Raw genomic sequence first — 17,124 nt, 5'->3', positions numbered from 1 at the left:
TTTATTATACTCTTTGAGCATAAATACTCTATACTGTGTGTGTATATATATACATATATATATATATATATATATATATATATATATATATATAGTATTGTATTAAATACGTATAAAATCCCCAAACCTTTAAGATTATATAATACATTTTATAAGTAATCTTTTAAACCTCATGCCATTGTTTCCAAAAAAAGTGTGTTTAAGATTGAGTGTAAAGGAATTACATTATAGATTTTTTTAAAAGGAAAAGAAAATGTAATATTTCGAAGCACTATATATATATATATATATATATATATATATATATATATATATACAATATGTCTTATGAATTATGCTTTTACTGTATGACTGTTTCAGCTGTTTGATTGCACCAGTGCCTCTTGTGCATGCTATATTGCAAACAGCGCAGCCAAACATTACAATCTGTGCAGTTCCAGTCCACTGTGGAACATTTTTGGTTATTTAGATTTTTTTCCGTTGATATTGGAATGCGCTTGAAGTACAAAGCCTAGCCTAGTTTAGACTCAAACAGCTTACAATGCGAATATGGAAACATTTGGATTTGTGCCGAATGAGAGCGTTAGATGGGCCTAACTTAACTTTCAGTGTTGCTTTAAATTAATTTGTTTTGGCTTATTTATAGATATATTATCATAGTATATAGGGCTGCTTTCCCCAGAATAACCACTAGATAAAGTCAAGAAAGATTTTTGTTGATTACTATGGACTGTTGACAAGAGTGATGTAGAAGTATTCACCATGAAGCTTACACTGGTGATGTATTTGAGAAAAAACAGATTTCACATTAACCCTTAATCAGTCCTCAAGTAGGATTTTTTAAAATGGAAAAATCACTTAAATGATTACCTAAATTAAATATAAAAGTTTTCTAGATATCGACCCATGTGCTAGGAATGGAATATTGCCATCTTCAGGTTAAAGGAAGAAAGAAAGTGAAATGACCATATATATTCAGCAGAGGTCCATAGGGGCCTCAGTTTCAAGTCAGTTTTTAGTTGTTTCAACTTCTCCTTGCAACTGTATGATACATATTTTGTGAATATATATTTAAACATTCTAAAATATATATATCTGAATCTCTCAGTGGGGTCAGCTGGACACCAAGGACTGATTAAGGGTTAAGTGATTTCATTTTCAGCAGTAAGAAAAAAGTGTGGCTTAATTACTGTAGTTACTCTGTTCTCATCATAAATTATCATCATTATTTTTCCAGCAAATATATTGGTTGGTTGAATAAAAATTTTGGATTTTAAAAATGACCTCAAGTTAGCATTAGGTAGCTAGTCAGGATCAGCTAACAATATTTTTTCAAATAGGCTTTTATAATTTAGCAATTATTAATTATTGATTATATTATTTTTTAATTTTAAGCTAAAACTGCCTGTACTCTTGTTTTGCTATAAATGTATAAAGCAAATTGCGTTGTCAGACTGGGGGATTTTACTCCACCCATGGTGGCATTTTACACCACCTTTGGGGCAAAAAACTTGGTACAAATAAAATTTTTGTTAATAATCTTATAACATGAAAACTCTGGACATTTCTCATACTTTGTTTATAATTTATTTCATTGTCACTAAAACTTTTATAACTATTCTTTCTGGACACATTTACCTTTTGTTTCACAGAAACAAAATTACACAGTCCTTAAGGCAATTTTCCCCCACCCTACTGCAATTATAATTATTCATTAGAATAATATTATTTCATTCTTGTTATGTCCTGAATATGGTTACATTTAAAGGATTTGTTGTGGAATGAGGGGAGATTATAAAGCCTATTATTTCTGAATGTAATAAAAAGTGACTTGGGTATGACTTATCTGTTTTATTTGTATATAATATTTGTATAATTTTATTAAATAGGCTATATGTTATTAAATTGTATTTATAAAATTATTTACATATCTACACTAGTAGTCTACATATATCAATCAATATTCAGAAACAGGTGCCGCTTTGGCACTGACCCCAGGGAGCGCTGAAGTTTTTACCAGATTTGGTAGTTGAGAGACACTAAGCATTTCCGTTAACTTATAACAATTAATATTCTTGTAATTTACTTTATAAAGGTGTATTATACATTTTACAATTATATTTTGGCCTCACATCAGCACTGATATTTTAACCTGCACCAGCAAACATCCAGATGTGAATTTTTTTTTTCTTTTAGAAATCCAGCAACTGTGGAGAATATGAACAAGCATCATGAGAGAATTTAAATTGTAAACACCTTTGGAGGCTGAAAGTGCTGCTTCTCATCTTAATGACTTCATGCACTCTGTCACTTCAGTTTTCCTGTTTGTTTTCCATATTTTAACCTTTCTTTTTTGAATTTTCATAGGTTGTGTGTGCGGTGGGCACATTTGAAGTGCAAGTTCGACAATGGATAAACCCTCTGGGCTTTCTACAGAGTGGTCAGTGCTGTGACCCCCAGGCCAGTTGGGGGCAGCGCTGCTCATCAGCGGATCAGTGTGACACCTACTTCAAGGCCTGTCTGAAGGAGTACCAGGCTCGGGTTGCACCAACCGGCACCTGTACATATGGCACTGGCAGCACACCTGTCCTTGGTGGCAACTCCCACACCTTACACCACCATGGAAACGAGAGAAGTGACAGCAGAAATGGACAAATTGTTATTCCATTTAAATATGCATGGCCAGTGAGTACAACTCTCATTTATTTATCAACTTAGTGAACGCGGCCTGGAAAACCTAATTTCTTTATATTTTAGACTTATAATGTGGTGTTAAAACCTTTGCCAAAGATTGCTCTGAAGACAATAGGATAATGTGCACATTTTTCTGATCTGTTATAGAGACAATTGCGCATGTCTGAACATATCAGGGGGAAATTTTCTTAGGGGCCGCTGTCATGTCACCATTACACTGTCTCAGTTGCCTAGACATCACTTCTGCTGCCTTTATAATGTCAGTGTTTGAAGGAAATCTGTGGAATTTACCAAAATACACTACACAAGTTTCCTGAATATGTTCTCACTTCTGCCATTGGTTGAAAAATACATGAAATATACACCGCCCCACACACTGGTTGAGCCAATGGGAAATGGGGGAAAACAACCAAATTTAAAGGTTAAGCCAATGTTGCTCATGACAATGGTCAAAGTATTTACACTTTTTGAAATCAACTTACAAATATCTTACGGGATAGTTCACTCAAAATTAAAATTTCATAATTTACTCATTCTCATGTTGTTTAAAATCCAGAAGACTTTTGTTCATCTTTAAAACTCAAATGCAGATGATTTAAATCAAAAGGTTTGTAAAGTTTATGGATACACCGTAAAAGGAATAAATATGAATTGAGCAGTTTAAGTTCTCTGAGAAGACCCAACAGATTTCCTTTCGGCATTTATGTACATATTAACACTGACCAACATACATACAAAGAGCACATAAAATATGGTAAATGTAAGCTCAAAAAACTGAGGTTTAGCTGCCAAATAGATACATATAAAAGTAAAGCAAATGTATGCTAAATAATTTGGTTCAAGAGAGCGTTCAACGTCAGCCACTCATGAGGTTCCATTTCCGTTAGGATGTGCTTCTCGCAAGCATATTTAAGCTGCAAAAACAAAATTACAATTTACAAATTAATGAATAAATAACTGTCAGTTTAAGTACCTACAGTGCAGTGTTGCCAGATATTGCTATATATATATATATATATATATATATATATATATATATATATATATAAAAATGCTTATATTTTGCAAATAAGATAAGGATATTGCTGACCCTAAATTGTAACTTCCCACTCTATTAACTTTATAAAGTGTCAAATTTAATGGAAAAGACAAGTCCAAAAATGCCTATAATCGCTGGATCTTGCAACACGTTAGAGGCTGCGCCCGCGCCCTCAAGATTCGTTCACTCTGCCAGCTTCTCAAAGCGATTGTTTTCATATCAATGATGCTAAACATTGTTGCAAACTATCTAATCTGAATTATACATGCAGACACTCATATGGTGATCTCAAATCTGACTATGTTTATGAATATATATCATTACATCTGTTTCTCTCTCACTTAAGTAGAGCTCTTTCCTCTTGCTTGTCATCTCCCTTGCCTCCACGATTTCCGGGATATTGTATCTAATTTGTCAGGGAGCCACTGTTAAAATATGGGGGAGTCCCGGAGCTTCCGGGAGAGGTGGGATGTCTGCACTTACAGCAATTTTGGATTACACCCTTAAAAGTGGTTTCCTTAAACCTACGTATATTAGCTGCCATGCCGTTTTATTGACTTGCTGATAGGGAAATTTTCACTTAACCTTGATCTGACCTTAGTGGCACTATTCTGAGCATATGGAGGTAGTAATGCTGGCTTACTGTTGGCCAGACGGTGGATGTGTTCTGCCAGTGATCTTTACTGAACCACACTGTGAGTGCTGCGGTCAGTGTTTTTTTGCTTTCTCCAGCCTGGGTCTTTAAACTGATTACACACTTATTGATTACAATGGATAGATAGTGTGTGTGTGTGAGAGAAAGAAGGAAAAAGATGAGGGTGAAAGATTGTAGCACAACTTTTCATTTTTATCTATTGGTGTTGTAGTGGCTGAAGATAAAGAATGTCCTTTGTAACATAATGAATATTGTTCTGGTCCTCTGATTTGATAAGCTGCATTCAGAGAGTGCTGATATTTTGTATAATGTCACTGGGACATTTCATTGTCTCTCTCCTTGTCTGTGTTTGCCAAATACCGGTCCATACCAAAATTTTAGCCAAACCATTTCATTGATGGAGCAAAAATTAAACAAAATTTTTGGTCATATTTTGTTCGAATCAGTAATTCAAAACATGTCTTGTTTATTGAAGTGTCACAAAAGCAATATCACACCTGCAGTCTTGCTGTTGTGCTGAATATCAGCAGGACCAATGAAAATAGTTTTGTTATGAATCACAGAATTGTTTTTTGATTGGTTAAATCAAGCCTACACATAATAATTTACAGCTTGTTTATTTAATATTTTCTATTTTCATTCATTTCATCTGTGGTCATTGTCTTGACTAGAAAATGTGTCTTTCTTATTCTCCCTCTGTGTTTCGTCATTTTCTGGCTCTTTCTTTTGTAGAACATATTTATTCTCTCTTATTTTCCTGACAAATTGACATCACTAGTTTTATTGCCTGCAGTAATAGAGCAGACACTATCACTACAAATAGACCAATAATCGTTGACTTAAAAGCAAATCTTTAATTCAAACTGTGATTTAATACTGGTGTGGATTTTTATTAACATTTTTAACTTCATACAAACTCAAAGAAAACAGAAACATAAAATAGGGTTGCCCTGGGCCCCAAGAAGGAAACCAACTCTATTGTTTGTCTTGTGGTTGAGGTAATGAATGTCTTGTCACTGTGCAAAGTCATCACACCAATCTTATCTTCAGAATCTAAAGGGAGTGGTTGGTATATCAAACTCTTCGATGAGTCACAGAAACCCCCGATATCAGAAAGATGAGTCTAATGACCCACATATCTCTCATATAAAATATTACAGTATACTCTTGCTGTAATTACTTTCTACAATGGTGCTGTATTACGGACATGAACGCATTTTGTACCAATTTTTTTTAGCATACATTTGCTTTACTTTTACATTTATCTATTTGGCAGATATAATATCCAAATATTCAAATAACTAATATCCAAAGCCACCTACACCACAGGTATACAGTGTGTTACCAAGATAATGCACACTTCAGAACATTTATAATTGCACAAATTCATGCAAATGAAAGGCCAAAAAAAGTAAACTGGCAGCCACTGGCAGTGACGTCTGTTTCTTCAGTACAAATACGCATGTATGGCCAATAGCATGCAAATATACAGCACACCCAAATATTAAGTACATTTTTTTTTAAGTTGTGATAGTATTTCAGGCCAGATTAGGTAGACAAATTAAACAATAGTGTAGTATTGTAAAAATGAAAAATGAATATTTGATAATTATAACATATATTTTTTACACTACAAATTGCTAATATTTATGTCTTAATTCTTTACTTTAAGTCATTCATACCCTTGAGCTTTAAACACTTAAAATCCACAAGACTTTAAGTGACGTTTCACAAACGAATTTCGGGAGGAGTGTGCACGGATAATTAACACGGCCAGTTCATCATCATCAGCAATTACACTGTTTACCAATCAGCTCAAGAAAACGCCTATAAATAATCAAGTACATCCTACCTTCGTTATCTCTCGACTTTCAGAATTCGGTTCGCGCAGTTTGCCATCTCATCACAGACCCAATTTTCCATCCAACGAAGAGATCTAACGTTAGACCGGGGATTTTTCAGATCTGCTTCAATTCGCCGGTCCCATGATCACTCCTATCCCGCCTAACACAGCCGCTGAGCATCAAGCGTTATCGCGACACCTGCTCAAACAGCCACACGCTGTGGCCAACAGACCGTGCAAAGCCCCGAGCTCGCCTCGCTCAACACCACCAGAGAAGTGATGGGGCCGCGCCCCAGATCTCACTGAAGCAAAGCCTCACTCACTTCCTGCCGCGGCTCAGCCTTTCACCGCGGCCTTTCCGGCCGCAACGCAGTTCGAGGCTGCCTCCACTAGTAGCGCAGACCGTGTGTTGCAAATTAATATTTTCAGATGAAGCTGCTAAAATGCAGGTTTCGCTGCTAAAGTTTGTTAAACGATGTTATGACGTAATTCTGTCCGATGTCGATGCCATTTTTATCCATGAAGCCAACAAGGCATTTTTTCAGAGTTGTTATCCACACCGAAATGTCTGAACCCATTAACGTTACACCTGCCTTACCGTGCATGTCCAAACCTCACTCAGATGATACAGACATAAGTTTCATTAAATTTTCTGGCAGGATCAATTTATTTATGTAAATATTTCACCATTTACTGGCGCGATCACTCAGAATTGATCTAAAACGCAACTGCCCTCGTGTTTTCCGCAGGACAGCAATCGTGAGTAAATTTTCTGTTGTCTTTTAGGACTGTAATATGAAAAGCATGCAAAATAATTTTTAGAAACCATGTGAAAGTGAATAGCACATAACTGCAAGTTAACTGCTATAAACATGTCTATTGGTAGAATGTGTTACAAGACTAAACATGCTTCGTTTTCAAAGCCTCTGTTTCTACAGTCCATACTACAACGTGAAAACAGCATCTTCAAATTTATCCACTCTGGAGAGCGTTCAAAGGCTGGAAGGCCAAAACGAGAGGAAAAGATGTTTTTCAACAGGAACATATTAATGTGGACAAGGCTTTGAATTGTCTAATGTTACTAACCCCTCTACTTTCCCTCAGCCAACATCTACAGCAGCCGAAGCAAGCATAAGCTGCTTTTACTTGCAACACTGTCCTGCACATCCCAGTATTTGCATCCTGTTACTTCTAACCCCCCTTTTTCTTTTTTTAGTGTCCTCCAGCTCAAGTAGCAGAAATTAGCATAAGGCTGCCTCTGCTAGCAGTGCAGGCTACTCAGGTTCAAGACATCACACACCCCAACCCCTTCGCATGGCCTACAGCTACAGCAGCTGAAGCAAACGTGAGGCTGCCTCCATTTGTAAAAATGCCCACAACTCTTCCGCTCCCTCATGCTATTAATAAACCATTTTCTGTTCAGCGGCCTCCAGCTCCCGTAGTAAACACTAGCGTGAGGCTGCCTCCGGTAGTAGTGCAGGTTGCACATAGGTTCTTCAGAGTTCCCTTCCTGTGACCAACAACACGTGAAGCAAGTGCTAAGCTGCTTCCACTTGCAACCCAGACCCTTACTTTCTTCCTGCTGCTACTTTCCTCCTTTTTCCTTTTCAGTGGCCTCCAGCTCCCGTAACAGACGCTAACGCGAGCATGCCTCCGATAGCGGTGCAGACCCATCCACAACCCCTTTTCCGACAACCCTCTCCCCTACTCATGGCCTGCAGCCCCACAGTCTAACCCCAGTGTGACATTGCCTCTCATATTGGTGCAGGCCCCTATACCCGCCGTTCACCTCCTCTTTCCCCCTCTTTTCATCCACTTCCGAAGCCGTCCCAAGCGTGAGCACGTCTCCGCAGGCCGCTCCAGCAGCTATCTTTCCTCCTCCTCTCTTGCTCCCCCTTCCTTCTCTATGTTCCGCCCTACCCATCCCTCCGAACACCCTTGGCTCAGGCCCCGTTGTCCGCCATTCCCCTCCTTTCCCCTCTCTTTTCCACTCCCAGAGCTGTCCCAAGTGTGAGCATTCCTCCGCTAATGGCGTAGGCCCCAATGCCCGCCATTTACCCTCTCTTTATTCCACTACCAGAACCGTCCCAAGCGTAAGCACATCTCCGCAGGCGGCTCCAGCAGCTATCTTTCCTCCTCCTCTCATGCTCCTCATTACTTCTCTGTTCCGCCATACCCTAATGTCTCCATATAAAAGAAGATCACCGAACCCTCATCAGCCAACCCCCTTAACGCCAGTCCATCCCTGTTCACTCAAACTCGTGACCCACCATAACTAACCCTCTTTAACATCCCCTTATCCATCCATAATAGCCCATCCTCACTCCAGCATCCCAGCAGTGCCTGCTCCTGCAGGAGCCTCTATCTGTTTTTCTCCACTGCCACAGCAGTGTCTGCTCCAGCAGGAGCGTCCATCTGTATTTCCCCGCTGCCGCAGCAGTGCCCGCTCCCGCAGGATCCATTTTCCATATTTCCTCAGTGCCTCAGCAGTTCTCGCTCCCGCTAGAGTTGGGCGATATGGTCATTTTTCAAATCGTCATATCGTCAGCCTGTAAGATCAACGATATTATCATGCATGGGTGGAGCTAAACCCTTTGTTCTTGACAAATCATAACTATTGGATGTTTTAAACCACGCAGGTGCGCGAGAGAGAGCCTATGGAATCACCAATAATCAAAAGCCGCCGCCCCCTCCATCGGTTTCGGAGGATTTCACCAAAATCACTGGTCCGCTTCTACATGGCCCTCCCAGCCATTAATATCCTCACCCCTTTTCGAGCTATATCATCTTGTCCTGGCAGCCTTTCTGTGGGGAAAAGAATGGTCCAGCATCGTTATTCACTGCGATAAGGAGGCTACTCTACATTGAATTAATAATGGCCGTTCTCATTCACCCACCTTAATGCCCTTTCAAAGACGTTTAATCTGGATCTCCGCTAACGATCAGTTCATCATAACCTCAAAACACATTCCTGAGGCAAGTTTTGCCTTTCAGAAATTCAGGCTGTTGGCACCGCAGGCAGAACCACTCCCAACCCCAGTACCTCCTTATTCAGAACTAATATTCCTCTGAATCATCCTCTGAGACCCCTTCTCGAAACTTCAAGAGATTCTATTCTCCAAGCCATTTCCCCAAGTACCCTGCAATCATACTTAACAGCATGGAAATGTTTTAAAGCATTCATTCTACCTATAATCTGCCATTCCCCGATTCTTCCCTGCTCTCTATCACTTCATTTATTTCGCACCTCAACACTAACAACTCATATTCTGTTCATCCTCACCCCTAATAGCTAATTCACAGACCTCCCTTCTCATCAAAGGCATTCAAAGAGCCCACACCACGCGCCCAGACACCAGGCAGCCCATAACCTTTGAAATCCTGACTAAATGCATTTCCACGCTCCGCAAAGGTTACCATTCCATCCACACCGCTCGTACGCTAGATGCCATGTTTATCCTAGCCTTCTTCGGCTTTCTCAGACGCTAAGAGCTCACTACCACTTCCAGCTTTAAACCGAACATCCACCCCACCATTTCTGATCCAGCAGTCCTGGACGATGAAGCCATGTCATTTCATATAAAGCAAAGTAAGACAGACCAGACAATGAAGGGCCACTTTATTTATATTTTTAACCTCCATTCACCTATTCTCCAATACCAAACTCTCCTAGCCTTCCTTCAGCTCAGGAAATCCCAAGCTAAATCCCTTTCCGACCCTCTTTTTCACAGATGACTCCAGCCGCCCTGTCTCCCGTTTTTTGGTTCTAAAAACGCCTAAAGTCTGTCTTATGTCTTTCTGCTATCTCAGCTGATGATTTCTCCAGCCATTCCCTCAGAATAGGTGCAGCCATCACAGTGGCTCAAAATGGCCTTTCCCAACATCAGATCCAAACACTCGGTGGCTGGTCATCAGAAGTTTTTAAGAGCTACATCCGATCAGACCACTTAAATCCCAAGAAAGCCCACCAAACCCTCATCAGTCACCCGTTTTTCCCTAGCCATCTCCATTTCTCATTCCAACGGCACCCCGCTCCCGCAGGAGCCTTTCCGCATTCCCTCACTACCACAGCAATGTATGCTCTCGCAGGAGCCTTTCCGTATTTCCCTCACCGCCGCAGTAGTGGCAGCTCCCGCAGGAGCTTTTCCGTATTTTTTCACTGCCGCAGCAGTGTCAGCTCCCACAATAGCCTTTCTGTATTTCCTCACTGCTACAGTCATGTATGCTCCCGCAGGAGCCTTTCAGTATTTCCCTCATGTGCCACAGCAGTGCCAGCTCCTGCAGGAGCCTTTCCATATTCCCTCACTGCCGCAGCAGTGTCTGCTCCCGCAGGAGCTTTTCCGTATCCCCCAATGCCGCAGCAGTGTCAGCTCCCGCAAGAGCCTTTTCCATATTATCCTCACTGCCGCAGCAGTATATGCTCCCGCAGGAGCCTCTCCATATTTTCTCACTGCCGCAGCAGTGTATGCTCCTGCAGGAGCCTCTCCATATTTTCTCACTGCCGCAGCAGTGTCAGCACCCGCAGGAGCCATTCCGTATTTTTCCACTGCCGCAGTAGTGCCAGCTCCCGCAGGAGCCTTTCCATATTCCCTTACTGCCGCAGCAGTGTCTGCTCCCGCAGGAGCCTCTCCATATTTTCTCACTGCCGCAGCAGTGTATGCTCCCGCAGGAGCCTTTTCGCATTTCTACACTGCCGCAGCAGTGTCAGCTCCCGCAAGAGCCTTTTTCATATTTTCTCACTGCTGCAGCAGTGTATGCTCCCGCAGGAGCCTCTCCATATTTTCTCACTGCCGTAGCAGTGTCAGCTCCCGCAGGAGCCATTCCGTATCCCCCAATGCCACAGCAGTGTCAGCTCCAGCAGGAGCCTTTCCATATTTCCTCACCGCCGCAGCAGTGCCAGCTCCCCCAAGAGCCTTTTCCATATTATCCGCACTGCCGCAGCAGTGTATGCTCCCGCAGGAGCCTTTTCGATCTTCCCAAATGCCGCAATAATCGAATCTCCAGCGGGAGTTCCCATCTCTCTCTTTCAAGTGGACGCTTCCACGGAAGTCAAATAGACCCTGCCGTAACATTTATACACCAAAGGACGCCCAGCATCCATTTAAGCACAGCTTTTTGGGGAGATGTAAATTTGCGTATCTGGCTGCTGTCCCGTTCTAATTGCTTTTTGGGGAGCACTTGGGCTAAGCCGAACTCCGAGCTCAGACCCCTCTCCCCGGACGGGTTGGGGGGTGAGCCCTGGGCTTGGGAGTCTTGCCAGGCTCGGAGCTCTCCCCCCAGTCAGCACGCCAAATATGCATAACCTTTATTTAATTATAAGTAAATGCGAACTCGTGAATTTGGCAGAATTCTGCAGAATTCTGCTGCATTTACTGTGAACTGAGCCACTCTGATATTCACAATAAAACAGATCTTACTGCGATTATCATGCAGCCCCATGTATATATTTATATTTTTGAGTGGATGCAATGTAGATAAGCATGTGTTAAAGTGTGTGAGTGTGTACGAGTATGTAGGGCTGTTTAATCTATGAGTGTGAGAAAATTCTGGAGGAAAACGTCTGTCTGGATCAGTTTCAGGGCAGGGCTGAAGGGTGAGGGAGAGAGAGTGAATGGATTTCTGTGGGCATCAAGGGAGTGAAAGAACCATATTATCCGTCCATCTTTGTGTGGTGGTTCAGGTGGAAGGGGAGAGGGGGGTATCAGGATTCCACAGCCTCAGGTGAGCAGACAAACAGGTGAGCGCAGGTATTATGACGAAAGGTGAGCCGTTCTCTCTTTGGCTTTCTTCTTTTCTCTTCTCCTCCGCTCGCGTTCGGATCCTTCCAGCTTCTCGGTTCATGCTGTAAGTGTCGGTTCTTGAGCGATGACCCACACAGTGTGTTTCAACATTTAACCGTGTTGTCATACTGTAACGCATTGTGGCTCCTCCATTGTTTAGAGTTTCCTGATTAATGGTGTCGTGATTGAAGCTGTTGGCCTTCATGTGGTAACACAGTAAATGAGATCATCATTCTCCCTTTCTTTCGTTGTGACAAGAAAAGAAGAGATGAGGGCGTCTGTGATCAGGATGAATGGATATGGAGAGGAAGTGGATGTGTGTGAACTCTAGATTGTGGGGTTTGGGAATCATCATTTTGTGTTGATGTCTTTAGTGGTGAGGTTATTACCTAAATCTAATGCCACAAACACTGGGGTGGGGGTCAGATGATCTGGGAAGATGGGAGGTGAAGTGGAGTTCTGTAGGTGACTACAGCTCAGAGATTTGAATAATCATCATCTCAATCCAAAAAAGCCAATCCAATAGCATGCAGGATGGGCAGTATGAACAAAATTGTATAATTAGTAATAAATAGTAATTTATTACAGTAGTCTATATATATATATAAGTAAAATTTATGTAAAAATAGTTTTCAAATAGTTTCAGTCTAGGAGAATTAATTAATAATACAGCCCAGCATACTGTGCTAATTTATCACAGTGTCTGTGTTCATGATTAGCAGTTTCATGTAGCACCTATTATGGACTGGGTTGTAGTTAATCTACATCAATCCTTGATATAGCTGTATTATTATTGTAACATTTGCCCTAAATCAGCCTGAGGTCGCACACTTTATTTTCTAGTAACCATCCACCTCATTATTCACACACACCTGAGTTCAAACCTCATAGCAGATTTGATCAGAGGTCCACAGCCTTTATCAGCTAGGATACTAATATATATATATATATATATATATATATATATATATATATATATATATATATATATATCATTATCATTATATATATCATTATGCTAATGCTAATTAGGCTTCAATTAAGCTTCTTTATGCAAAATATACTTTTTCTTTTTCTTTTTGACCACCCAAATATTTTTAAAGTCAGATTCACACAAACAATGGTGCTAGCTCATGTATTCCCTGCAGGGTTTTAACCTTTAATCTTTCCGTTTTCAGTCCAGATCTTCAGCTGCAAAGCTACACCAACAACATTATAAATTCTTCTCTCAATTCCTCTACTACTAAACCTGTAATCCTGAGTTTTAACATGGGCAGTCGGATGTACCTGAAGGGGATATGGAGTGGGCATGTCCAGACATGATTTCCGACTGGGCTTATGAGTCCCGTCCATCAATTAAATTGTAAAAAACAATTTATCAGTGAGTCAATGTCAATTCCAATGAGCAAATTTATAAGACTGAATCTGAATGAAAGAAAATCCACCCAAAGGTTTTTGTGTAAATGTTTTAGTCACAGTTCATTAGAAAAAATGGCTTTGTGAGCTGTAAGAGCATTGTAGAGGTTGTGTTGATATGGTCTCATAGTCAAAACAGTTATTAATATAGCTGTGTTTGTGTTTACTTAGGCTAATGTTGACAAATGTTGACTTCATACTAGCTAAAATGATGCCAGCATTTTTTTTGAGGAGGTCATGACATGCTGTCGTTGGCAGGAAAAACACACCCATGAGCTCAATTACACATGGGAAAAAATATCAACTGGTTCTTGTAAATTTCCATCTAAACAGTGCTTATTTATCGCTATAATGTGTAATATGATGTACAGGTATGTGCTCTGTTTTGTGATTATTTACAGTATGTGGGTGTGTGGAAGAGAGAGTATGAGAGAGTGTCTCCAGGGCGAACTGTAAACTGATCTCCTTCTATTATGTCATGTTGTATTTTGGAGAGTTTCAGCACTCAGTTACCTAGACATTCCTGCTGCCTGGGAACCAGAGAAACTCATTTACTACAGGGACACACAGAGAGCGACTTCTGTCTTTCTTTCTCTGTGTTGACTCCTATAACCACATACATGTGCAGTCATGCAGATGTATACCGTGCAATTGTTTCAAGACCATTTTGTCTCTCTGTGATGTGCTGGCTTTTTTATTTTAGTGTACATCTGTATGCAGACTCACAGCATCTGAAAACACGTGTAAAGACAGAAGTCATGTATAAACACACTTTGACTCATCGACACGCCATTCTATTAACATTCATTCGCGTATGTGCTGAATATAAGATCTTAGCCTGGGGACAGTAGTGTTGGGGGACACTGGGACATTGTGTTCTCATTTGTGTGTAAATTGGATTGAAGTGGGAGTTTGCATAAAATAAGAGGGGATGTTCATTTTCTCTTCTCACCTTCAGTCAAAATGGGACAAAATTTAACTGTATATGTGCAAAGTTTTGTGAGTGATGACCTCTATTAAATGCATGAGTGACTCCTACAAATTCTGCAAAAGTACAGAATACAGGAGTCACTCCTGAACTGCAACGGTTGACACTGTCATAACCACATCAATATTTCTCTGCCTTCTAGATGTAAACTATTAGCAAAGATGAAGAGCATAAAAACAATTCGATTAAGCGCTTGTAAAAGGATTGACATCAAAATGTTGCTGTATTGATAAAAAATATACAATTAAGAAATTATAAATATTTTGATTGGAAAAAGAGGGAAAAACTGTAAAGAGAGTCCTAAAAGCTCAGGCAGAAAGACTGTGGACATTAATAAGGTAGTAAATATGAACAGGGGACAGGTTATGGGCATTGGTAAGATTATAGGAAAACACCACTATTTTTCCATATTCCACAATGCTCTTCCCTCAACATAGACGAGTTGATATATTATGTACCCCTCCCATCTCAGTGCGTGGACTCAATCAGTGTAGCATGCGGCGCCACTATGTTAACTATAATGTATGGTGGAAGAGCACTTTGCAGCACTTCGACCTCGGCGCAATAATATCATCACTCCTGAAACCCCCCAGTCTAACTTCTGTCAATACAACCAACATGAGGAGTTTTCAGGAGAGATGATATTACTTCGCCGAGGTCGGAGTGCTGCGAAGTGCTCTTCTGCCATAAAAATATAGTTATCATTATTTATCCACTGTGAAAATCGCCACATTTTATTTTGTCCCCATACTTACTCGTGTAACTACTCATGTAACCGTCTTTAAATAGGAAAAACATGGAAGTGTTTGGTAGCTTCTAAATTCATCCCTGATTGGATCCTAAGGAATGAATGGTGCTAAGCTAAACGCTACCCTTACGAAAAAACAAGTTTATACAAGTGTACTATTAGTATACTTCATTTAAACTAAAAATAGGTAAGTATGCTTTTAGTTCACTTTTTATGTACTTCTCAGAAATGGGCTTTATGTACTCCTCAGAAATATACTTGAAATAACATTTAAGTATACTCGTACTTACAAAAAGTCTAAATATATTTAAGCTATGCTTGTGCTCCTAGAATCCATGTTTTCATTGCTATATGGTAGAGGGCGCTAGTACACATATTCTGTAAAGAATTTCCAAAACAACACAATTGAAGAAGAAGAAACAACAGCTACTAACACATGTAACATAATCATCTGATATAAATAGCCTCAAAATAATGGAATTAAGTTATGGAATAAAACGTTGACCGACGAAGAGATAATAATTACAGTCAAGCTTTGGGCTGTTGATCGACACCATCTACGTTTTGATGATCATTCTGAATCCAATTCATAGACCGAGTCCAGCAAAAAAAAAAAGCCTGCGCTTGCGCTCCAATGGCGTCTGCTGTTGCTAGGCAACCATGAGCCACTCTCCATGAAGATACAGAAGTTTCAGCAAAGGATAAATGGATTTCCAGCACTTAAAATCCCCTGCAGACTGAGTGCATGCACTGAGAAGTTGAGGGAAGAACATAGTGGAATATGGAAAAATGGTGGCGTTGTCCTTAAAGGAAACATGTAGATAAAACATTTAGACTGTCACTTCATTGGCTCACTGACTTGATAATTTATAATTTAATGATTCTCAATTCCAGTCCTTGTGACCCCCTGCTCTGCACATTTTTTATGTCTCTCTTATCGCTTCAGACGTTTGTTCTATTCGAATGTAAGTGGCCAGCGAAGTGGACATCGTAGGATATTCTGCCAGGATTCCAGTTTGAAGCAAACGTATTTGTTCCATTCAAAGTGCATTGAAGTGTGTGAGACGTGTATTTAAATTGTATTTATTTACAGAGGTATATGTTTTCGATGCACAGCCCAGCTCCGGGAATGAATGAGGTAAACTTCAATGGATTTTCCCTGCTCAGGGAGTATGGAGCAATGTACACTGTGTAGGGACCATGTCAATGGGAACACAGTTCATGCACGGAGCTCACTTCTAACGATCTGATTATCTGAATCAGGTGTGTTAACAGAGAGACATGAAAAATTTGCAGGAATTGAGAACTGCTGCTCTACTATATTGTTCTTGTTATTCTGCTGTATCTTTTATTCACCCTTTTGCTCTATTTGGTGACCACATAATGTTGTCCTTTTCCAGAAGTCACTCATCCATAGCGTTCCTCCCACTTTTGTTCTCTCTCTCTTTTCATCTACTCACTCCTCGGTGTTGCCTTGTTAGCTGGTGCTCTCTTGTCTTATCTACTCCAGACCCACAGTTCCTTGTCCTTTATCAGAGGTGTTACATATTAAAGAGCTGGGTGTCAGACAGAGGTTTGAGTCGGTGGAATTACTCTGTTTACTCTGACTGGCAGGTTGCTTTAATTGGCGACTCTCATTTAAACAAGATTTGTCATTTCTTCCTGTCAGTTCATCACTGGTCTCCGTTTATCCTTTTCAACCCCTCCCTCTATTATTAATTTGAACTCAGTTCCTTTTTTCAATTCAGGTGTTTTCTATTTCTCCCTTAGCTCCTGAAATATAGGTTTTGTAGTCCTGCATAATGAACTCGTGCCCTGAGGGCTGTTATTTCCACACGTAATGGGGCAGGGCAATTGTTTGACCTTGTGATTGGCAGGAGTGAGACTGTTTTTTGTTCTTTAGTGGCTGTTTCATTTGTTCACTGGTTCTTAAGGCTCTTTCAGAAGAAATGAAAGAGATG

At 40.3% G+C, this 17,124-nt stretch overlaps 1 protein-coding gene across 1 annotated transcript in view; it reads left to right on the top strand.

The window, feature by feature from the left end:
* Positions 1 to 17,124, top strand: part of LOC132156020 (protein jagged-1b-like) — a 59,205-nt gene that overhangs the window by 4,191 nt on the left and 37,890 nt on the right. The window contains exon 2 of the mRNA XM_059564821.1: positions 2,368 to 2,685. Coding sequence (XP_059420804.1) covers positions 2,368 to 2,685 — 318 coding nt within the window. The remainder of the gene's footprint in view (positions 1 to 2,367; positions 2,686 to 17,124) is intronic.

This window comes from Carassius carassius, chromosome 13, assembly GCF_963082965.1.
Source record: "Carassius carassius chromosome 13, fCarCar2.1, whole genome shotgun sequence".
NCBI lineage: Eukaryota > Metazoa > Chordata > Actinopteri > Cypriniformes > Cyprinidae > Carassius > Carassius carassius.
This window is presented reverse-complemented; position numbering and strand designations above follow the sequence as displayed.